Source organism: Schistocerca gregaria, chromosome 2, assembly GCF_023897955.1.
Source record: "Schistocerca gregaria isolate iqSchGreg1 chromosome 2, iqSchGreg1.2, whole genome shotgun sequence".
Taxonomy (NCBI): Eukaryota; Metazoa; Arthropoda; class Insecta; order Orthoptera; family Acrididae; genus Schistocerca; species Schistocerca gregaria.
The window spans coordinates 637,848,935-637,874,792 of NC_064921.1; the positions used below are offsets into that span (position 1 = coordinate 637,848,935).

Genomic DNA, 25,858 nt, shown 5'->3' on the forward strand with positions numbered 1-25,858 from the left:
GAGTAGTGACTAATGAGGCACTCTTTTATTACATTTTAAAATATTTGGGTTTTCCAACTTCCTGCCTGATGTCCACTAGCAATCTGTTATAGACTTCTGCTCTGAACACTAGAGAAAGATGCATGGCTTATGTGGACATTATTTGGTGAAATGGAAAACAAAACACAAGTGATGAAACACATTTCATGTAAGAAAGAGTCTCATATTTTATGCTGATCTTTTTCTGTTCCTGTGTGTTTGCTATGATTAATTTGCTATGAAGACTTGTAGAAAATAAGCTCAAACATAGAAATAAAGTGTTTCTGCACCCACGTCCAAGTGACATATTTCCTTCTTCTGTACAAGGAACACATCCAGGAAGTTTGGCCACATCTTTTTGTTATTTCCTATATAACAGTTTTGAGCTGAACACTGTAAATGGAGGAGTGACCATACATTACACTATTATTTCACAGATGGAAAGGAAGATGAAATGGTAGAATATAACATCCTGTTGACCATGAAGCACTAAGATGGATTACAAGCTCAGGTTGGAGAGGGCATGTAAAAGTTGGAGAGGGCACGTAAAAGATAGCTGGCCATCTTCTTTTCCAGCAAGCCAGCAGATCAACCAGGAATTTGCATGAGAAATTTAGGGAAGTCATAAAAAAACACAGATATGGATGGTCAGAAGGGCATGTGAGCCTTGCCCTCATGAACACAAGTCCAATATCATAACCACTGTGTCACAATTCTCAGTTTTTTCCAGATGGAGCAAATTAATAGAGTCTATAATTCCCAGCAATCAACAATTCTTGTTCTCTTCGTATCCACATAGATACTGTTGAAGGAATAATAAGTAGCAAATGCTAGTCTTTCTGTTGTATCTTTTCACACAATATCTAAAGCAGCTGGACAAAAATATGGAAACACCATTAGCTGCAGGTTGTGCTGTTGCACTTGACCATGGTCATGTAATGCCCTCAATATATTGTTAAGTGTCAGTCATAGTTGGAGCATTGTTCTGAGTCATCGTGAGTGCATTATGTCAGAGCTAAGTGGATTAAAACATGGACAAATTGTAGATGCTCATATGGAGAGTGTTTTCATGACCAAGTTAGCTGAAATGTTTGATGTTGCACGATGCGCTGTATCAAGGATTCATACTGCATAGAGGCAAAGCAGAAAAACAGCACCTGCTAAGTCACAACATGGATGATAGTATGTGTTCAGTGATCATAACTGGTGGTTGTTGGAGAGGATTGTGACAAAAAAAAGGGGGGGGGGGGGTTGGCAGCTACAAATGTCACTGCAGAACTGAATGTCATGATTGTAAACCCTGCCAGCATGAAAACAACATGAATAGAGCTACATAAGAATTGAATTGCAGAGTGAGCAGGGATTAAATCACCACACTTCAGTGATGCAAATGTCCATAACAGGAAAATGTGGTCCCAAAACAACAAAACCTCGAGTATGAAGCAATGAAGGAAAATCATTTGGCCCTATGTGTCTTTTTTCACATTGTTCCCAACTTCTGACTGATTTTATGTCTAGTGTACACTGCAAAATTGGTTAAAATGCAGTGAATTCTATACAATTGAAGAATTCCTAGGAAATACTCATTATAATATAAGCTTTTGATAAGTGATAAATGTTTTCAATTCTTAAATAAGCTAAATAATTCTGTGTATATAAGTGTTTATTAACCTAACTGTACTCCATTGTAAACTTTGACGAAGCCAATTGTATGAAAAATACTGGAAGGCGAATAAAAATATTCTATTCTATTCTATTGTCCCAAGACTGCCATGTAGACTGCCTGCTGCCAAATTTAACCTGGTGGAGGTTTAGTGACAATTTGAGTAGCCATATCATGGTGTCCCGTGGGCCCCATGGTTACTCTGCTAGGTCGCATTATTGCCAAGGATTATGTGACCACTTTGGCTGATCAGGTACATCCCAAGGTACAATATTTGTTCCCCAGTGGTGATGTTGTGTTCCAAGATTACAGAGCCTCTGCCTACATTCTCTTACACCATGTAGGATTAGTTTTGTGAGCATGGGGATGAATTGCATCTCCACTGGCCACCACAGTCACCACATTTAAATATAACAGACCCTTCATGGTCTGCTTTGGAGAGAATGGTACAGGGACACTATCCACCTCCATCACATCTTTACCTGAACTTGCCACTATTTTGTACAAAGAATGGTATAAAGTTTCACTTGAAAACCATACAGGATATATATTTATCCATTCTGAGATGATTGGAAGCTGTTTTGAACGTCATTGGGTTTCCTACATCATGTTAGGCATAGCAATGTGTTTCCATATTTCTGCCTGCTTCCTGGCATTGAGTTTCAGTATAGGAAGCTATGATGCAGCCACAATGCATCACTCATTCTGAAGCAAGGGTTAGTTGATCAGTCCTTCTATGTTATAAAGAACAGCAGCAAAACACTCACTAAGTCCCTAAGGCTGAGCCTAGCCAAAAAATTCCACAACAAATCATTCAAATTGAATGTAATCCAATCCGATCACATACCCTCCTTAACGTTTTCAAATATTTTGTGTCTGAACTATCTATATGCACCCACCAGTATAATGCATCACTTCTCTAGCTTTGCTACCAACAGCAGCTCAGAATTCTATGCTTGTTATGGGCATGCACAGTAAGCTCGTTTCCTTCACATGGCAAACTGGGGTTTCTACAGGGTGAATATGATTTTTAAAAGCTGGTATTTGATCTGTTTCTACTTCTCACCTGTAGGTGGATACAAGTCTAAGTGGAATGACAAGTTGTTCAGCAGTTCCATAACAAATAGCATCACTTTGCATTGTCCATCATGCTAGCAGCAAGCCAGGCAGAATGAAAAACCATTAACTCTTAATTCAAGTGTTTATTTAAAACACAAAAAACAAGAAGACATATATAATCCACAGATATAAATGTAAATGCATCATTGGATATCACTGTACAGTGATAGGAAATAGCCTATGTACACTATGTGATCACAAGTATGCAGACACCTGGCTGAAAATGACTTACAGGTACGTGGCGCCCTCCATCGGTAATGCTGGAAATAAGTATTGTGTGGGTCCACTCTTAGCCTTGATGACAGCTTTACACTCTCACAGGCATATGTCTAATCAGGTGCAGGAAGGTTTTTTGGGGGATGGCAGCCCATACTTCACGGAGGTGCACAGAGGAGAGGTATCAATGTCGGTTGGTGAGGCCTGACATGAAGTCGACATTACAAAACATCCTACAGGTGTTCTATAGGATTCAGGTCAGGAGTCTATGCAGACCAGTCCATTACAGGGATGTTATTGTCGTGTAACCACTCTGCCCACAGCCCATCATTATGAACAGGTGCTTGATCATGTTGAAAGATGCACTCGCCATCCCTAAATTGCTCTTCAACGGTGGGAAGCAAGAAGGTGCTTAAAACACCAATGTAGGATTGTGCTGTGATAGTGCCATGCAAAACAAGGGGTGCAAGCCCCCTCCATGAAAAACATAACCACACCATAACACCACCACCTCTGAATTTTACTGTTAGTACTACACACGCTGGCAGATGACGTTCACTGGCCATCCGCCATACCCACACCCTGCCATCGGATCGCCACATTGTGTACCATGATATGCCACTCCACACAACATTTTCCCACTGTTCAATCATCCAATGTTTACACTCCTTAGACCAAGCGAGGCGTCATTTGCCATTTACCGATGTGATGTGGGGCTTATTAACAGCTTTTCAACCATGAAATCCAAGTTTTCTCACCTCCTTCCTAACTGTCATAGTACTTTCCGTGGATTCTGGTGCAGTTTGGAAGTCCTGTGTGATCCTCTGGACAGATGTCTGCCTATTACACATTACGACCCTCTTCAAACGTCGGCAGTCTCCGTCAGTCAGCAGACGAGGTCAGCCTTTATGCTTTTGTGGTGTATATGTTCCTTTATATTTTCCCTTCACTATCACATTGGAAACAGTGGACACCGGGCTGTTTAGGAGAAGGGAAATCTCACATACAGGTGTATGACACAAGTGACACCCAATCACCTAACCATGTTCAAAGTCCATGAGTTCCACGGAGAGCCCCTGTCTGCTCTCTCACAATGTCTAATGACTACTGAGGTCACTGATATGGAATACCTTGCAGTAGGTGGCAGCACAATGCACCTAATATTAAAAACATATGTTTTTGGGGGTGTCCAGATACTTTTGATCACATAATGTATTTTCACTGTTCCTCTGATTAAAATTTAGTACCCATACTTATTTCAAATGTTGGTAGTTCCACAAGGTATTTGTAGGTTTCCACATTAACAATACTAGATGTGCTTATGGTGAAACCTGGAACATGAACTCTGTAGTTAAATTGTAGTAAGTAATAATAGTAGCAGTAGTAGTAGTGATTAACTGATTAGTGAAGTATACTTCAGTGTGCCCTGCTATGTGTGAGGTGTCATTGTCAATTTGTCTTGTAATTGTGCTATTGAAAGGAAAATTTTAAGTTGTTTAATATTTAAACCATAATCTTGTAATGTATGGTGTTGCTTACTACCTCAAACTGCCATGGGTGCATCTATTTCATCACAAGATCCACTGAATTTTTTATCTGTAAATCCTGCATTCTTCTCTCATCTTTCCTTGCAAGATAAACTCCTGGTGAAAGAATAAAAACCAACCCCAAATCCGTCTATTAAAAAATCTTATGGAAAATTCATACAATTTTCCAAACACAACGGTGCAATTCAAAACCTGGGTTAAGTGACAGCGTAGTAAGGAAAAAACTTTTTCGTTTTTACCATGTACTATTTTGAATGGATAATTATGATTCTCAATGGCATAAGTGGGGAGTAGCTGAAGACAGTCTTCAAAATTTGCTTCCAGAATAGAAAAAGTCTGAATGTTTCATTTCAAACATCACAGCAGCTGTTAAATAAATCAGCTACACACAGTAAGAATTGACCATACTCTTTCAGAAACAACACCCCTGGAAGCTTTGAAATATAATGAGAAGGTTGATCAAAACAGAAGTATAATGAAGACACTTATTTCAACTATCTGTTTTTAGCATGAAAAGTGTTACCTCTTCAAGGTCATGATGAATCTGAGGTGTCGGAAAAGAAAGGGAATTATTTCAAACTTTTGGATTTCTCGGCAGAAGAAGAACCATACATGAAATATCATTTAGCATCTGATGGTGTATTTAGAGGCACTTCCTCTGACACACAGAATAAATTCACAGTTTGCATTACAGATGTTTCTAAAGAGCTCTTTTTAAACAATGGATTTCTCAACTAGAAGTCAAATAACAAATTAGTATTCTGATGTTGAAAGGAGATTCATAAAATATATGGAAAGATAAAACACCTACTCACCAAGCAGCTGCAGAACACACACATAAAAGAAGGTTACAAGCAGGTAAGCTTTCAGAGCCAGTGACCAGGCAGAAGTTTTGAAGGGGAAGAGGGTGAAGGAGGAGGACTGGAAAGATCTAGGAAAAGGGGTGGATTTCAAAAAAAATCACACAGAACCATGGGTCAGGGGAGATTTACTGGACGGGATGAGAAGGAAAGACTGATTGTTGGAGACAGCACTGGAGGAGATTCATACGGTTTTACAACATATCTAAAGACTGGAGTGCATAGCCACTGTTTTGTTGCAAGTGATAAGCTGTTGGAATATTGATAAAAAGAAATTGGTTTCGCAAAAATGTGACGCCTGCAGTGTAATGGCAGCAAAAAATTATGGTGTGTACATTTTACAGTGAAACAAGCATATCGTTATGCTCTCTTTGTCCACTGCTATGCGCATTAGTTAAACCTAGTCCTCCTGTGCCTGTAAAAAATAACACAATTAAAATTTCTGTGGCAAACCTATCATTATTTCATGCATTTTTAGCCGTTCTGGTAAAGAAACGAACTTTTGAGGAAAAAGGGATTTAAACTACCAAATCCTTGTGAAACAAAGTGGAATTTTCATTCATGTGTGTACAAACCATTAAGGTCAATTCACGTTGTACATCATGGCACCGTCACGTTACGGCATCATCACATCACTGTACATTTGCACTGTCCATCACGGCATGGCACGTCAAGTTAATTCAAGTCACATGATCTCAAGTCACATGGCTGTCCTCAACTGATTTTTCACAGGGCTAGCAGTCTTCACAAGATGATTTTCAATTGTTTTCACACACAAAGAACACATACAAAATGTGGTAGCATTTATATGTGGATGTTAGTCCACATTTGTATAAAAATGACATTTATTGGAATCAAATGGTTTGTAGCTTGCAGGGATAGCTTGTCATTAGAGAAGGAAGACAGCACTGCAAAACAACGCAAACAAGAGTGTGAATCCCAGAAATCTCATTTCACACACTATAAAAGGATCTCAAGGAAGAGGAATCTGCATTTTATATTTCAGAAAGGTGAAGCACCAGTGTTTTTCATTTGTTACATCAAATTGCTCCCAGAATTACTAAAAGGAACACAATACTACGAGATGTCATCACGTCCCATGAAAAATGTGTCTGTTTAAGGTTAAGTTTAGTTACCAGTGCAGTAGAAATTTTTATGCAATGGCCGTATCTCCCTCAACACCTTTCCTTTCATGATGTATAGGTTTTCTTCCCATCTTGTATTTGGCTTTTAACAGTTCAAGTGCCTTATTTGTTAGCTAGTGAAACCACATAAATATTGACAATTTTTCAAACTTCCTGGCAGATTAAAACTGTGTGCCAGACCGAGACTCGAACTCAGGACCTTTGCCTTTCACAGGCAAGTGCTCTGCCGAATGAGCTACCCAAGTACGACTCACGCCCTATCCTCACAGCTTTACTTCTGCCAGTACCTTGTCTCCTACCTTCCAAACTTTGCAGAAGCTCTCCTGCGAACCTTGCAGAACTAGCACTCCTGAAAGAAAGAATAGTGCGGAGACATGGCTTAGCCACAGCCTGGGGGATGTTTCCAGAATGAGATTTTCCCTCTGCAGTGGAGTGTGCGCCGATATGTAGTAGAGCTGATATGAAGTAGAGCACTTGCCTGCGAAAGGCAAAGGTCCTGAGTTTGCATCTCGGTCTGGCACATAGTTTTAATCTGCCAGGAAGTTTCATATCAGCACACACTCTGCTGCAGAGTGAAAATCTCATTCTGGAAACACCCCCCAGGCTGTGGCTAAGCCATTTCCCAGCTCGCGTGTCAAGATGTAAAATGTATGATAGTAATGTCTGCTGACTCAGTTTTTCAAATGGACTGAGGAGCATAGTTGAATAGCACAGCATGGATTTGATGCAAGGGACACAACAGCATCTTCACAGTCCAGGAGTCATCAGCTGGCATTCTTAGTACGTGTTGCAATGAAGAACAGAGCTATGGTTCAAATGGCTCTGAGCACTATGGGACTTAACTTCTGAGGTCATCAGTCGACAGAGCTATGTTTTACATTATAAGTTACCAGAAACAGTCCAGGAGTCATCGCGGTCATCCTTAGAGTGTGCAGCAAAGAAGAACAAAACTGTGCTTTATACTACAAGTTGCCTGAAACAAACTGTGTGTATATCAAGGTACATTATACAATAGGAACTTGCCAAACGAGGCAGTGCAGCAATTAAGATGCTGACCTCATACTCACAAGGATGGAATTACTCTGCCTGGTCATACTGATTTGGGTTTTCCATGGTTTTCCTAGATCATTAATGCAAATGCGAAGATGGTTCCTTAATGTAGGCCACCTATCCCATCCATGTGTCCTATCCATATAAACTACCTGTCCTATCCTCATAAAGCATGTTATATATTGAATGCGTTGTATATCTTGGCCTACTGATATGTATTGTATTACCTTGACAAATCTTATACCATTGTGAGATGGTCCTTAGATAAATGAAACAAATGGATAAAATGTAGACGTAGACTGAAGCTGCCTTCAGAGTAATTAATCAAAGGCATTTTGAAAGCTGAAAACCAATTCTCACCCTTTAGTCGACTTGTTAAATTTGAAAATTCTATTGTCGAATGGTCTTACTCTACTTGTGGATGCAAGATTTTTAATTTATTGTCTTCAAATAATGGAAGAATATAACGCTCACATACATTCACAAACTGTTCAATAGTTTCTTCACACAATGAATGTTCTCCAAAATAAAAAGTTTTGATTTCTTTGGCAACTTCATGTGCTAAATCACTACTGTTATCAATATTCATATCCAGCGGTATCAACCTTTTGAAGTCATTTTCAATTTCTTCCCTTACTTTCACATTCTGAATAACATCTGTAAAAGAGAAAAATATTCTGTATAACTTCTTTAGAAAACAATATTTATATTGAACACAAAAGTTAAATGAAAAAAAATGGTAATCCAGTTCATTTTCTCACCTTTAGCAAAGGCTATTCCCTCATGTGAATTCAGACCAACAATGAAAGGAACATCAGAAAATGAACACCTTTTTATCAAGGTCTTTGGTTCATCAGGAAGTACTGCGTTGTAACCAGCAATCTTTGGTTCCACACATGGGACAAATGGGAAAAGTACATCTCTCCGTTTCTCCTGTTTTAGGTAAAAGTTTACTTCATTAGAAAAAATATCTGATAATATTAATCAAAACCTTTATAAAGATGCAACACTGGTAAATCCACGATGGTATAGTGACAGTATTACAGAAAGGATGTCTGTTATTCATCATATGGAGGAGACATTGAGTTGCAGACAGGCACAATAAAAAGACAGCTATAAATTTGAGGTATCAGCTGAAAAAGCTTTGTTCTTAAGTAGAAAACAAACACACACTCACGAAAACCACTGTCTATGGTCGCTGAGGCCACGGTGTGTGTGTGTGGGGGGGGGGGGGGGGGGGGGCTGCGCGCGCAAGCTTGTGTGAATATGTGTGCGTTTTCTATTTTAGAGGAAGGTATTTTAGCCCAAAGCTCAGATGTACAGCTCTCCTTTGATTGTGCCTGTCTCTAACTTAACATCTCCTCTCTACGGTGAGTAGCAATCTATCCTTTTCATAAAATTGTTCTTACAAAGATACTGTTTAAAAATACAAAATGTGCAGTGAGAGTAAAGTGACCTACATTATTAAGTTTACTGAATAATTAGACACAAAGTATTGATCTATTGTTTAAATGAAAACCAAATATAGTTCACACAGACACAGTTTATCTGAATAATTTAAGGATTATAATACTATGATTAAATATAATACAGGGGACTTGGTACAGGATTAAAGACAACATATAAGAACAACAGCAAAACCTGCACAAAATATTTTATTACTTGCACAATTTCAAAATGTCTCCCTCAACCTGGCCTTACATATCTGTCCTACCTGACACATACCTCGGCTCAGAAATTTTGATAAATAATATTTCATATTAAATAGCAATGTGGAATTTAATCTTAAGAGATTCAAATGTCCTTCCTTGTGATAATTTCAATAATTAACCATTTTTTGCATCTGATTTTCACGTTTAACTTGTCACCTAATAACTTAGGTATTTATTAAGCACTCACCTATAAATATGTTGTATGTTCCTGTACTGCTTGCCTTTGTAATTGCAGTGGGAATAACACAATGAAACACATGTTGTACATGATAAGTAACATTTCCAAATTGTTTCTTTCATCTCAATCTTTCAAAAAATTAATATTAAAATCTCTGCAACCTCATTACATCTGTCTGTACTTACTTGGAGATTTTTTTTAAACATTTAAGGTCATAAGAATCATGTACGCACACACAATGTCACCACATCACAAATTCTGCAAATCAAAACCATTGTGAATGTTAAGATTTAGTGTGTTTTCAATAAGAATTTTTCAAAGTCTTTCACTTAACTAAGTTGATACAATTAATGATGCTCATACTTTAAAAAGCATTTTCAGACAAAAATAATCCTTACTAAAGAGTGAATATAGTCTTGGTTGGTTGGTTGGTTTGTGAGGGTTAAAGGGACCAGACTGCTACGATCATCGGTCCCTTTTTCCAAATACTAAAAACACCCACAGAGAATAAAAATGATCAACAGACGATAAGACAGACGACACAGAACAAGAGAAACGTAGACAAAGACCAGACAAGACAAACTAAAATCACACAGAGTGTGACGGTGGTTGGCCGACCATACAAACAAAAAGGGAATAGCCAACCGCTGAGAAACATGAAAAAAATCAGACAAATCGTAGGCCATAGGCCAGAATCAACACAAACACTCACACACTTACATTAAGCGCTAAAATCTCCCTGCCCGAATAAAACGCAGAACTATGTCCACTATGGAAGAGTCGTCAGATAAAAGCGCAGAGAGCGTATCAGGGGGATCCTCACGACACAGTAAATAACTGTGCGTGAGTCGGGTGTGGCCAATGCGGAGCCGACAAAGGACGACTGATTCCCTGCGGTTGGCTCACATGGATGACCGCCACACAGTAGTCGTCTCCTTGATACGGCAGAGTTTGTTTGGCACGGGCATGTTGCGCCAATCAGTGTCCCATAAATTGAAAACTTTGCAGCGTAATAGTGCCTGCAAATCAGTTGCCGGGAGGCCAATCTCCAGAGATGGTGCGCTAGTGGCCTCTTTCGCCAGGCGGTCAACAGTTTCATTTCCGGGTATCCCAACATGGCCCGGGGTCCAAACAAAGACCACAGATCTGCCGCAATGGGCAAGAGTATGCAGGGACTCCTGGATAGCCATCACCAGACGAGAACGAGGGAAACACTGGTCGAGAGCTCGTAAACCTCTCAGGGAATCGCTACAGATAACGAAGGACTCACCTGAGCAGGAGCAGATATACTCTAGGGCAAGAAAGATGGCTACCAGCTCAGCAGTGTAAACACTGCAGCCAGCCGGCAAAGAACGTTGTTCAGAATGGTCCCCTAGAGTTAGTGCATAACCAACACGACCAGCAACCATCTAACCGTCGGTATAGACAACGTCAGAGCCCTGATACGTGGCCAGGATGGAATAAAAAAGGCGTCACAAGGCCACCGGAGGGACAGGCAAGGGCGAGGCACACACCATGGGGGTGTACGCAGAGGGGCCCGGAAACGAGGTGGTACAGGGAAACACCCAAGCCCGTAGAGAAGCTGTTTGACGCGTATGGCGATCGGACATCGGACAACCCGACCGGGGCCAACATTCTGGCAGACGGACGACTGACTGCGGGAACAGGACACGATAATTTGGATGCCCGGGCAAGCTAAAAACATGGGCAGTATAAGCAGCCAGTAATTGTTGGCGTCGTAACTGCAGTGGAGGGACACCTGCCTCCACAAGTATGCTGCCCACAGGGCTGGTCCGGAAGGAACCAGTGGCAAGGCGTATCCTGCTGTGTAGTATTGGGTCTAGCACCCGCAATGCAGATGGGGATGCTGAGCCATAAGCCAGACTCCCATGGTCCAGACAGGACTGGATTAACGCCTGGTAAAGCCGTGGGAGAGTAGATCAGTCGGCGCCCCACCTGGTGTGACTCAGGCATCGCAGAGCATTTAGATGCCGCCAACACGCCTGTTTAAGCTGCCAAATATGAGGCAGCCAAGTCAACCGGGCATCAAAAACCACCCCCAAAAACCTATGTAACTCCACCACTGTAAGAAGCTCGCCGTCAAGATAAAGCCGCGGCTCCGGGTGAACAGTGCGTCGCCGGCAGAAATGCATAACGCAGGTCTTGGCTGCCGAAAAGTGAAAACCATGCGCTACAGCCCAAGACTGCGCCTTGCAGACTGCCCTGTAGCTGACGTTCAGCAGCTGCAATGCCAATAGAGCTGTAGTAAAGGCAGAGGTTGTCAGCATACAAGGAAGTGGAGACAGAATTTCCCTTGGCCGCAGCGAGCCCGTTAATGGCTATTAAAAACAGACAGACTCTTAGGACAGAACCCTGTGACACACCGTTCTCCTGGACTTGGGAGGAACTATATGAGGCCGTGACGTGCATGCGGAAGGTACGATACGACAGAAAATTGCGGATATAGATCGGTAGAGGGCCCCGAAGGCCCCATCCATGAAGCGTAGAAAGGATGTGATGACGTCATGTCGTATCATACGCCTTCCGCATGTCGAAAAAGACAGCGACCAGATGCTGACGGCAGGCAAAGGCAGTACGGATGGCCGACTCCAGGCTCACCAGATTGTCGGCGGCCGAGCGGCCTTTACGGAACCCTCCCTGAGACGGAGCCAGAAGGCCCCGAGACTCCAGGACCCAATTCAAGCGCCGGCAAGCAACTTGCAAAGAACGTTGGTGAGGCTAATGGGACAGTAGCTGTCCACCTCCAAAGGGTTCTTCCCCGGTTTCAGAATGGGAACAACAAGACCTTCCCGCCATTGCGACGGAAACTCACCCTCGACCCAAATGCGGTTTTAAAGGTCGAGGAGGCGTCGCTGGCAGTCCACTGAAAGGTGTTTCAGCATCTGAGAGTGGATGCTATCTGGACCAGGAGCGGTATCAGGACAAGCGGCGAGGGCACTGCGGAATTCCCACTCACTGAATGGAACATTGTACAATTCAGGATGGTGGGTGCGAAAAGAAAGACTCCGACGTTCTATCCGCTCTTTAATGGAGCGGAAGCCCAAGGGGTAGTTGGCAAAAGCGGAATTCAGAGCAAAGTGCTCTGCCAAGCGGTTTGCAATGACGTCGGAGTCAGTACAAACTGTTCCATTCAGTGAGAGCGCAGGGACACTGACAGGGGCCCGATAGCCATAGAGGCGGCGAATCTTGGCCCAGACCTGCGATGGAGTGACATGGAGGCCAATGGTGGACACATACCGCTCCCAGCAGTCCTGCTTGTGTTGGCGGATAATGCGGCGGGCTCGCACACGCAGCTGTTTGAAGGCGATAAGGTGTTCGATTGAGGGCTGTCGCTTGTAACACTGGAGCGCCCGCCAGCAAGCTTTAAGTGCTTCAGCGATCCCAGGCGACCACCAAGGCACAGTCCGCCGCCGAGGGGACACAGAAGAACGGGGAATGGCAGATTCGGCAGCAGTAACAATGCCGGTGGTGACCGATTGAACCACTGCATCAATGTCATCGTTAGAGAGAGGCTCAATAGCGGCAGTGGAGGAGAACAAGTCCCAGTCAGCCTTATTCAGAGCCCATCTGCTAGGGCGCCCAGAAGACTGATGCTGTGGTAATGACAGAAAGATCGGAAAGTGGTCACTACCACATAGGTCGTCATGCACTCTCCATTGGACAGACGGTAAGAGGCTAGGGCTACAGATCGAAAGGTCAATGGCGGAGTATGTGGCATGCGCCACACTGAAGTGTGTGAAGGCACCATCATTTAATATTGAGAGATCGAGCTGCGCCAATAAATGCTCAACGATGGCGCCTCGACCTCTTGCCACTGACCCACCCCACAGATGGTTATGGGCCAGTAACAAGAAAGGTGGCGGCAATTGTGCTATCAGAGCAGCCAGGACATGCTGCGTGACATCACCATCCGGTGGAAGGTAAAGACTGCAGACGGTAACAGCCTGTGGCGTCCACACCCGAACAGCGACAGCCTCTAAAGGTGTTTGGAGAGGTACACACTTGCTGTGAAGAGAGTTCAGGACATATATGCAGACTCCACCAGACACCCTTTCATAAGCTGCCCGGTTCTTATAATAACCCCGGTAGCCACAGAGGGCGGGGGTTCGCATTGCCGGAAAACAAGTTTTCTGCAGAGCAATGCAGAGGAAAGGGTGAAGACTGAGAAGTTGGTGGAGCTCAGCTAGATGGTGGAAGAAACCGCTGCAGTTCCACTGGAGGATTGTGTTGTCCATGGCTGAGAAAGGCGTGACGGGACTGGGAAGGGAGATTACGCCGCTGGGTCACCTGCTGCCTCCGATTTAGCACCTGTGATAGCACTTTCCATGGCGTCTGATGGACCGGCGAGATTGAGGTCCTCAGCGGACGCCAGAATCTCCACCGCATCCTCAGACACAGAGCTGGAAGTTGCGGTGGGATAGCTGCCACCGCGAGTTCCTTGGGCTGAGAGCTCTTCTTGGGTTTCTCATGCTGTTCCTTGGGTCGCACCGGCTGGGAGGGCTTCACCGATTCAGTGTCCGGGACGGAGGAGGATCGTGAAGCCCTACGACCAGCCAACTGTGGGCACTAACGCTACTGTCGGTCGTCAGCCTTCTCGCTGGCGGAAACCTGGGAAGGGAGGGACCCAAGGGACCCCTTGCGAGCGTGAGAAGCCGAAGAAGTTGGACACTTCTCCGGCTTAGAAGTGGGGACAGACGTCCCCGATGGGTGGGATGGTGTTGCTCCTGAGGTAGGTGGTGCAGGAGCAACCCGGTGGGTAGAGCCCCCCACTGGCGAGGGGGCGGGAGGAGTTGTACTACTCGTTGATCTGGCCACAATTGGAGAAACAGACGGGGCTAGCACAGGTGTTGTAGCAGCAGCGTAGGAAGATGTCATTCTCACAGGATGGAGTCGGTCGTATTTCCTTTTGGCCTCAGTATAGGTTAGTCGGTCCAGGGTCTTACGACAGGTAGGAATACCGCGGGCCTATTCTAACCCCCGAACCCGCAGGGGGGATATATGGTCTTCCAGACTTAATCTTCAAGTCAGCTTTTGCTGGCAACAGAGCTTTTCACTGCTGTAAAGTGTGCTACATTGTTAGAAAGAAGTAGGGTTTCAGCCAAAGTAACTTCTTTTGAATTAGACAACCTACACACACATTCACACAAATGTAACTCACACACACATGACAACTGTACCTGGCTACTGAGGCACCAGCAGCCAGAGACAGTGGTCATGTGAGTGTGAGCTACATTTGTGTGAACGTGTGTGTGTGTATGTCGCCTAATTCAGAAGATGGCCTTTTGGCCGAAAGTTCACTTGTTTAGCAACAGAAAGCTCTTGGTGAAAAATCAATCATGGAACAAATAAAGGAAACAATTCATTGTATAGTTGAAGTCTGGAATAGTCGAGAGGCACATAAAAATTATGTGAATTTTACAACTCAGTGACTCAACTATATGGTGAGTTATTACCTTTACTCCTCTCATTATTTCTGGCCATACTGTGCCTTTACTTTACCCATGTTTAGTGCTGAAACAATATTCTGTGATGTAACAAACACGAAATTAACACCAGCACTATAGGTACGCACAATGCTTGCAGCAGCAGATTTATTAGTACTATAACACATAACAATACAACAACAGAGACAGAATCCCATGTTCTATAAATGTTTAGATGGTATAAATTCAAGAGCTAGAGATGTTAATAAATTAAACAGTGCTATTTTCTGCACGCTGAATGGATAAAATGATTTTTAAAAATACTTTTACTGTAAAACCATCATAATATGTTTAAAATCTACCATAATTCTAATTAACCATGAGACAGGTACTTGAAACCACTAGATTTTGTCGGAAAACCGCTAACTTGGCAGCATTGGCACAGCGACAACACACAAACACAACTCAAAACAGAGCACAAAATTGAGCACTATGCATATACATTGTACAAACTGTGCAGGAAAGAGGAAAAAGTACAATCTACAACATGTCATGCACGATTTCCTGATTTCTACAAACTTTGAGAAGTACGTTGATTAAAAAGACTAATAAGCAAAGGACTTTCACAAGTAGCCAAAAACTGAAATTATCAGTTTTCAAAAAAATCATCTTAGGTTTGAAGATCATTAGCTAAAAATCAAGAGAAATAATGGAAGAATCGGAATGTGGGAGAAAAATCTGAAAATCAGGAGTCTCCTGCCTAAATCAGGAGAGTTGGCACATATGTAGTATCAGGGGAAGAACAGTGGTTGTCAATAGATGTTTATGTCAAGTTTCAAGGCATGTGCAATGAAGAAGGGATTAATGAAATCTACCCCCTCATCTAAAGAGGAAGCAAGAAAAACAGAAACATATGGAAAGCAGGGCGGCAAGGCACGACTTGCTGATTCTCCTTCACTGAAAAACCATTGGTAAGTTTTCATAGTGAACACCAAACTGTAACATTAGAAATGGATAGGTTACAAAAGTTGGGCAAGGGTACGTCACCAAAACGGAAGGGTAAAAAAAAAAAAAAAAAAAAAAAAAAAAAAAAAAAAAAAAAAAAAAAAAAAATTGCAGTCACTGAAAATAAAATCAAATTACCGTCAGTGCGGTGTTGTGCACCTTTAAGAAAGTATGCATCATTTAACAGCCGTAGCACTTCACTTGCTGTGGACTGATAAAAAAGATGAATGTCCTCTTGACCACCACAACTGCCTTGGAGTGTTTAGCTCCTTCCACATTGCTGATTATGGCTTTTTTTCCAGATTGCTGAGAGTGAAAGACTTGCTGTATACTATGCAATAAGCCTGGAATTCTGATGTCTTGTGGGCCCTGATGCCCTCAAATCTCCAGTCACACAGCCATTTAGCATCGAATTTCACCTTGCTTGTTTTCACCATGACATACTACTAGGAAATTGTGAGAGTTGCCTCATGGCTGATGACAAGAGGTTGATGACAAAATTCTTGCTGGTGTGCCTTCAAAGGTGAGATGCCACACAAAAAGTGGATTTTCCCAACAAGCCACGGATATTTTTGTTAGATTCTTTGATACCTGCAGCCCCTGCTTGTATGTTTTTGGAGGCCCAACCATGAGATTGTGCCTGCAGAAAAAAGTAGGCCTCATGGAATAATGCCTCATAAATGGTCCGAGTTATCGAAATGAGATTTTGGCAAATGACAGCACAGAAATGTTTGAGTATTTTTTCACGTGACAAGCAGGTGCAATTTTCTTATCTACCACATTATACTTAGACTTATGTAATGAATAGATATAATTTTTTAAAGTCTTTGATAGCTGCTGAAATGAGTATTAGCGTGGTTTTGCAACAAGATAAGGTAAGAAATTACATGTTTGTTTTTATACCAAAAATGTGATTTTTCATAAACTTTTGACCTGAACTGACCACATTTCCTTGTTTAATAAAATACTGTTTCAGGAGTCTGTCACCACTGCAAGTGCATTAAGATGTTGGTGAGGTGAAATTCTGCAAACTCCACTTTGTTTTGTCAAAGGAAGTGAATTTTAACAAGGAAACAAGAGAAATGTAGCTATTACTTGAAATTTGCCACTTCTTAGTGAGTAGTTTTCAAGAGACAGCAAGTTTTAGTTGCTACAAATATAACAAAGGGGCTGGACCAATGACCATATCAAAAAACATACAATTGTATCATTAAATACCTTGTTTGTGAAAACTTACACATGGACATTAACAAACAAGAATGTAAAAACCAGGTAATACAAATAGATGGCTGAAAAATATGGACACAGTATTCCAACTGTGGATCACAGTGTTGTTAGAAAAACTAAGCTATAAAATTTGAAATGAAGTTTCAGAAAAAAATCTTCACTTGTGTGATCATATTGTCTGTAGCTGCTTTATAATAAACGAAGGTATTTTAAATCTGTCTTTGCAGCTGTGCTACACAAAACAATAGTGTCAGCTGAGTAAATATCTAAAAAAAAAATTGCAAGCAGATGGTTTTTCCTGATGTGAGCAAAAATCTTAAGTACTAACATCAACATCTTTGGTGACAAACTATTTTTAGATGGAGAAAGCAAGTCAAAAGGTATACGTATTTCATTAAGGCCACTGATGTTTTTTGATTTCAGTAAAACAAAATACATTTGGTGGCAAAAATATGCATTTCCTTGGAGTCACAAGACAGATTTAAAATATCTTCACTGATTTCAGAAATAACCTCAGAAAAAAGTAGGCCTCATGGAAGAATTGTACAGGATGGTGAAGAGCTACATAAACCAACACTACAGGTGACTGTCAATAAAATGTTGGTTCTATTATATTCATTATTGTTGGTTATTACTCACTGTGTTGTCTATTATTTTGTAGGTACTGTGTGATTTTTCTTTTGAGTCCATAGCATACAAACTGTCAGCGAATGAGCAACTTTCTTCTTCTTATTGTCCATACTTTCTAATATATAAAATACTTTTGCAGCCCCAAAATGTACTAGAATAAATAAAATGTCTATAAAATGCTGCACTGTATAACATACTTGTGGTAAGACAGTCACAATTCCTGAAATTCATCACCTGTGGCCTCTGGCCTGCCAAGAAACACAGCAGTCCCGTACCAATGGATAAACCATGAAAATCCACTGCATTACACCACACACAATCAGACCTGGTCTGAGGGCAGATCAGTGAGACTAGATCTCATGGGCAGGGCCTGCACATTAGGAGGAAACAACAGGATTCAGGTCGGCTGGCCCCGATCCATTACATCCACTCGTGACCAGCTATTCATTAGTCACAGACAGCATGTTAATGAAATGAGACCATGGTGATCAATCCAAGCAACAGATTGTTGTTGTGGTCTTCAGTCCTGCGACTGGTTTGATGCAGCTCTCCATGCTACTCAATCCTGCGCAAGCTTCTTCATCTCCCAATACCTACTGCAACCTACATCCTTCTGAATCTGCTTAGTGTATTCATCTCTTGGTCTCCCTCTATGATTTTTACCCTCCACGCTGCCCTCCAATACTAAATTGGTGATCCCTTGATGTCTCAGAACATGTCCTACCAACCGATCCCTTCTTCTAGTCAAGTTGTGCCACAAACTTCTCTTCTCCCCAATCCTATTCAATACCTCCTCATTAGTTATATGATCTACTCATCTAATCTTCAGCATTCTTCTGTAGCACCACATTTCGAAAGCTTCTATTCTCTTCTTGTCCAAACTAGTTATCGTCCGTGTTTCACTTCCATACATGGATATGCTCCATACAAATACTTTCAGAAACGACTTCCTGACACTTATATCTATACTCGATGTTAACAAATTTCTCGTCTTCAGAAATGCTTTCCTTGCCATTGCCAGTCTACATTTGATATCCTCTCTACTTCAACCATCATCAGTTATTTTGCTCCCCAAATAGCAAAACTCCTTTACTACTTTAAGTGTTTCATTTCCTAATCCAATTCCCTCAGCATCACCTGATTTAATTTGACCACATTCCATTATCCTCATTTTGCTTTTGTTGATGTTCATCTTATATCCTCCTTTCAAGAAACTGTCCATTCCATTCAACTGCTCTTCCAGGTCCTTTGCTGTCTCTGACAGAAATACAATGTCATCGGCAAACCTCGAAGTTTTTATTTCTTCTCCATGGATTTTAATTCCTACTCCTACTTTTTCTTTTGTTTCCCTCACTGCTTGCTCAATATACAGATTGAATAATATCAGGGATAGGCTATACACCTGTCTCACTCCCTTCCCAAACACTGCTTCCTTTTCATACCCCTCGACTCTTATAACTGCCATCTGGTTTCTGTACAAATTTTAAATAGCCTTTTGCTCCCTGTCTTTCACCTCTGCCACCTTCAGAATTTGAAAGAGAGTATTCCAGTCAACACTGTCAAAAGCTTTCTCTACATCTACAAATGCTAGAAATGTAGGTTTGCTTTTCCCTAATCGATCTTCTAAGGTAAGTCGTAGGGTCGGTGTTGCTTCACATGTTCCAACATTTCTACGGAAGCCAAACTGATCTTCCCTGAGGTTGGCTTCAATCAGTTTTTCCATTTGTCTGTAAAGAATTCGTGTTAGTATTTTGCAGCCGTGACTTGATAGTTCGGTAATTTTCACAACTGTCAACAGCTGGTTTCTTTGTGATTGGAATTATCGTATTCTTCCTGAAGTCTGAGGATATTTCGCCTGTCTCATACATGGTAGAGTTTTGTCAGGGCTGGCTCTCCCAAGACTATCAGTAGTTCTAATGGAATGTCTACTCCCGGGGCCTTGTTTCGACTTAGGTTTTTCAATGCTCTGTCAAACTCTTCACGCAGTATCATATCTCCCATTTCATCTTCATCTACATCCTCATCCATTTCCATACTATGGTCCTCAAGTACATCGCCCTTGTATAGACCCTCTATATACTCCTTCCACCTTTCTGCTTTCCCTTCTTTGCTTAGAACTGGGTTTCCATCTGAGCTCTTGATATTCATACAAATGGTTCTCTTTTCTCCAAAGGTCTCTTTAATTTTCCTGCAGGCAGTATCTATCTTACCCCTAGTAATATATGCCTCTACATCCTTACATTTGTCCTCTAGCCATCCCTGCTTAGCCATTTTTGAGACATTTCTATTCCTTTCTGCCTGTTTCATTTACTGCATTTTTATATTTTCTCCTTTCATCAATTAAATTCAATATTTCGATGATGTAAATAAAATAGAAAGAAACTTCCACATGGGAAAAATATATTAAAAACAAAGATTCCAAGACTTATCAAGTGGGAAAGCGCTGGTAGACAGGCACAATAAATAAAACACACACACAGAATTTCTAGCTTTCGCAACCGATGGTTGCTTCTTCAGGAAAGAGGGAAGGAGAGGGAAAGATGAAAGGATGTGGGTTTTAAGGGAGAGGGTACGGAGTCATTCCAATCCCGGGAGCGGAAAGACTTCCCTTAGGGGGAAGTGTCTGTGTATGTGCGGATGGATATGTGTGTGTGTGTGTGCGAGTGTACACCTGTCCTTTTTTCCCCCTAAGGGAAGTCTTTCCGCTCCCAGGATTGGAATGACTCCTTACCCTCCTCCTTAAAACCCACATCCTTTCGTCTTTCCCTCTCCTTCCCTCTTTCCTGAAGAAGCAACCATCGGTTGCGAAAGCTAGAAATTCTGTGTGTGTGTTTTATTTATTTTGCCTGTCTACCAGCGCTTTCCCGCTTGGTAAGTCTTGGAATCTTTGTTTTTAATATAAATTCAATATTTCTTTTGTTACCCAAGTATTTCTACTAGCCCTCGTCTTTTTATCTACTCGATCCTCTGCTGCCTTCACAATTTCATCTATCAATGCTACCCATTCTTCTTATACTGTATTTATTTCCCTCGTTCTTGTCAATTGTCCCCTAATGCTCTCTCTGAAACTCTGTACAACCTCTGGTTCTTTCAGTTCATCCAGGTCCCATCTTCTTGAAGTTCCCCCTTTTTGCAGTTTTTTCAGTTTTAATCTACAGTTCATAACCAATAGATTGTGGTCAGAGTCCACATCTGCTCCTGGAAATGTCTTACAATTTAAAACCTGGTTCCTAAATCTCTATCTTACCACTATATAATCTATCTGAAACCTTCCAGTGTCTCCAGGCCTATTCCATGAGTAAAACCTTCTTTCATGATTCTTGAACCAAGTGTTAGCTATGATTAAGTTATGCTCTGTGCAAAATTCTACCAGGTGGCTTCCTCTTTCATTCCTTACCCCCATTCCATGTTTACCTTCTACTTTTCCTTCTCTTCCTTTTCCTACTATCAAATTACAGTCACCCATGACTATTAAATTTTTGTCTCCCTTGACTATCTGAATAATTTCTTTTATCTCATGGTACATTTCATCAAGTTCATCATCATCTGCGGAGCTGGTTGGCATATAAACTTGTACTACTGTGGTAGGCGTGGGCTTCAAGTATATCTTTGCAATAATAATGTGTTCACTATGCTGTTTGAAGTAGCTTATCCTCACTCCTATTTTTTTATTCACTATTAAACCAACTCCTGCAGTACCCCTATTTGATTTTGTATTTATAACCCTGTATTTACCTGACCAGGGCTATACAAGGGGAATATACTTGAAGACAATATTATAGAAAGAGAAGAGGACGTAGATGAAGTTGAGATAGGAGACATCATACTGTGGGAAGAAACTGACAGAGCACTGATAGACCTAAGTCAAAACAAGGCCCCTGGAGCAAAATAACATATCGGAACTACTGAAATCCCTGGGAGAGCCAGCCATGACAAAACTATTATACCTGGTATGCAAGATGTGTGAGATAGGATCTTCAGACTTCAAGAATGTTATAAATTCCGATTCCCAAGAAAGCAGCTGCTGACAGGTGTGAATATTATCTCTCAGTCAGTTTAATGACCCATGGCTGCAAAATACTAACATGAATTCTGTACAGAAGAATGGGAAAAATTGGTGCAAGCCAACCTCAGAGAAGATCAGTCTGGATTCTGGAGAAATGTAGGACCATGTTAGGCAGTTCTGACCGTATGACTTATCTTAGAACATAGATTAAGGAAAGGCAAATATACAGTTATAGCTTCTGTAGATTGGGAGAAAGCCTTTGAAAATATCAACTGGAATACACTCTCTGAAATTCTGAAGGTAGTAGGGATAAAATACAGGTTATACAGCAGAAAGTTGTATACAAATTGTACAGAAACTAGAGGGCAATTACAAGAGTTGTGGGGAATAAAAGGGAAGTAGTGGTTGAGAAAAGACTGAAACAGGTTTGTAGCATATCTCCAAAATTATCCAATTTGTACACTGAGCAAGCAGTTAAGGAACACAATGAAAAATTTGGACAAGAATTAATGATCAGGAAGAAGAGATTAAAAGCTTTGAGGTTTGCCGACAACATTGTAATTCTGTTATAAATAACAAAGGACTCTGAAGAGCAGCTGAATAAAATGGACAGTGTCATGAAAGAATGATGTACGACAAACATCAACAAGAGCAAAAAAAGAGTAATGGAATGTAGTTGAATTAAATCAGGTGATCAGGAAACAAGATCCTAAAAGTAGTAAATGAGTTTTGCTATTTTGGCAGTAAAATAACCGGTGACAACCGGAGTAGAGAGGACATAAAATGTAGACTGACAATGGTAAGAAAAGCAGTTTTGAACAAGAGAAATTTGTTAACTTGAAATACAGTCTTAAGTGTCAGGAAGTCTTTTGTGATAGTATTTGTCTGGGGTGTAGCCATGTATGGAAGTAAAATATGGATGACAACAGTTTAGACAAGAGGAGAACAGAATCTTTTGAAATGTGGCGCTACAGAAGAATGCTGAAGTTAACTGGATAGATCATGCAACTAATGAGAAGGTACTGAAGAGAACTGAAGATAAAAGCAATTTGTAGCAAAACTAGACCAGTTGATAGGACACAGGGGATCACCAATTTTGTATTGAACGAAAGTGTGAGTGGGGTAAAAATCATAGACTGTGACAAAGAGATGAATACAGTCATCAGGTTCACAAGGATGTAGGTTGCAGTAGTTATTCAGAGATGAAGAGGCATACTGCCTTATCCAAAATTCTTGAAAAAGTAATGTATTGTAGAGTAGCTTCACATCTTTGTAAAAATAAAGTTTTAACAAAATGTCAGTTTGGTTTCCATAAGGGTTTTTCAACGGAAAATGCTATATATACTTTCACTAATGAAATATTAAATGCTCTGAGTAACCGGAAGTCACCCGTTGGGATTTTTTGTGACCTATCAATGGCTTTTGATTGTGTAAATCATGGAATACTTCCACATAAGCTCAAGTACTGTGCTATGAATGGGGCAGTGTTCAAATGGTGTAAATCATACCTAACTGAAAGAGTGCAGAAAGTTGAAATAAGCAGTTCACATAATATGCAAAAAAAAAAAAAAAAAAAAACAAAAAAAAAAAAAAAAAAAACTGGTGATTTCTCAAACTGGTGAACAATCAAGAATAGGGTGCCACAAGGTTCAGTCTTGGGTCCTCTGCTGTTCTCAATATACATTAATGACTTGCCATTCTATATTCATGAAGATGCAAAGCTGGTACTTTTTGCCGATGATACAAGTACAGCTATCACACCCAACAGACACGAATTAACTGGTGAAATTGTAAACGATGTTTTTCAGAAAATCATTAAGTGGTTCTCTGCAAATGGGCTCTCATTAAACTTTGATAAAACAGAGTATATACAGTTCCACACAGTAAATGGAATGACACCATTAATAAATATACACTTTGATTAGAAATTGGTAGCTAAGGTAGAATATTCAAAATTTCTAGGTGTATGCACTGATGAGGGGTTGAACTGGAAAAAACACACTGAGGATCTGCTGAAACGTTTGAGTTCAGCTACTTATGCTATTGGAGTCATTGCAAATTTTGGCGATATACATCTCAGTAAATTAGCTTACCATGGCTATTTTCATTCTCTGCTTTCCTATGGCATCATATTCTGGGGTAACTCATCATTGAGTAAAAGAGTGTTCATCGCACAAAAGTGTGTAATCAGAATAATTGCTGGAGCTCACCCAAGATCATCCTGCAGACACTTATTTGAAGAGCTAGGGATCTACACCGTAGCCTCACAATATATATATTGACTTGTGATATTTGTTATCAACAATCCAAACGAATTCAAAAGTAATAGCAATGTACATGGCTACAACACTAGGAGAAAGGATGATCTTCACTACTCAAGGTTAAATCTAACTTTGGCTCAGAAGGGAATAAATTATGCTGCCACAAAAGTCTTTGGTCACTTACCTAATAGTATCAAAAGTCTGACAGATAGCCATATAGCACTTAAAAGGAAATTAAAAGAATTTCTTAATGGCAACTCCTTCTACTCGTTAGATGAATTTTTGGATATGGAAAGTGAGTAATTTCCCCAATTCCCCCCCCCCCCCCCCCCCCACACACACACACACACCTAAAAAAAAGATTAAGTGTCATGTAATATTTTGTGAAATGTAATCTTGTATAGACACCTTTGATTAACCTGACACGTTCCACATCATTACAAAGTGTCGTATTCATGATATATAGAACAAGTACTAATCTAATCTAATCTACACAGGATAGAGTAGTGTGGAGAGCTGCATCACACTAGTCTTACGACTGACCACAAGAACTATTATTCTTATTATTGTTTATTATTATTATTATTATTATTATTATTATTATTATTAACATTATAATTGGGAACTAAGTTGTTTCTTTACTATAAATTCTAGCCAGGTTAACAGAACATATACTCTTCCCCATCCCAACGTTTCCATGAATTTAAGTCCTGATCAATCATTGGTCAGTGATAATATACCACTTTCTATGTTAGTATTACAGGGTAGTTTTAAAACCATCATATACTTATGTCAGAAAGAAATGGTATACCTCAGGAGATCATCTTATATCCATTGCAGTGGTAGTGTGCATTCACAGGTCATACTGTAGACAGGTGTTTCAGGCAGAGGGCAACGTTATTAATTTGACATTCTCTGTTCACATATAATATGTATAAAAAGAGGTACAATTAATCTTGCATTTATGCGCTATATATTAGCACAATCCCTGTTTCAAAAATCAGATCTCAAATATCCAATGGTTCCTACTAACACTCACAAGAGAGCAACAAATCTTATTAACATAAATTACAAAAAAATGTATAAAATTATGATCCAACCTCATCAGACAAAGCCATATTTTGAGCTTCTATCAGTTTCTTCACAGGGAGTTCCAGGAAAAAATTCAAAAGAACTTGTGAGTCATTAGTTTTGCAGCCCAGAACTTCTCCCAAACGGAAAGTTCTCTCTTTTGAAAATCTGCTGAATGATCCAGGAATTAATGCTGTGCCACTTTGTGCAATAGCACGCTGGAACAAATCTAAAAACATAAAAATACCTAACTTATGGTAGTTAAACTTCCTGAATAATAATAATAATAATAATAATAATAATAATAATATGTCATTGGGCCATTACAGCAATAGTTATTGCCACACACATAGTTCAGTACAATTATAATTTAAGAGAAATGACAGATCTGTTTTAACATTACAGTATTATATTGCAGTCAATAAACTCCTTTATATCATAGAATAGGTGGGCAACTAAACAGTCATGCAGTGTTTACTTGAAAACATTTCCTAGCAAATCTCGTACAAATTGTGGAAGCTTATTAAGTAATTTGTGCCTCATGAGTTTACAGCTGTTACATGATTTTGACAGTCTGTGGTATGGAGTATAAATGCATCTACTGCTTCTTGTGTTATAACAATGTATGTTTTCTCTGCATTTTCCTTACAGTAATTTCTTTGTATAAATTAAAACATAGTGTGTATAAATATAAGTTTATTACAGT

The 25,858-nt window shown here is 40.6% G+C and overlaps 1 protein-coding gene across 6 annotated transcripts in view; it reads right to left on the bottom strand.

Annotated features, from left to right (window-relative positions):
• LOC126334674 (esterase FE4-like) overlaps positions 1–25,858 on the bottom strand; it is a 162,815-nt gene that overhangs the window by 65,414 nt on the left and 71,543 nt on the right. For all 6 annotated transcript variants that reach the window (XR_007564770.1, XM_049997143.1, XM_049997141.1 and 3 more), the window contains 3 exons: positions 25,182–25,381; positions 8,380–8,551; positions 8,097–8,275 (listed from right to left, as the gene is read on the bottom strand). Coding sequence is in view for 5 of the 6 variants with exons in the window: in XM_049997143.1 (XP_049853100.1) it covers positions 8,097–8,275; positions 8,380–8,551; positions 25,182–25,381 (551 nt within the window). In the remaining variant the exon portion in view is untranslated. The remainder of the gene's footprint in view (positions 1–8,096; positions 8,276–8,379; positions 8,552–25,181; positions 25,382–25,858) is intronic.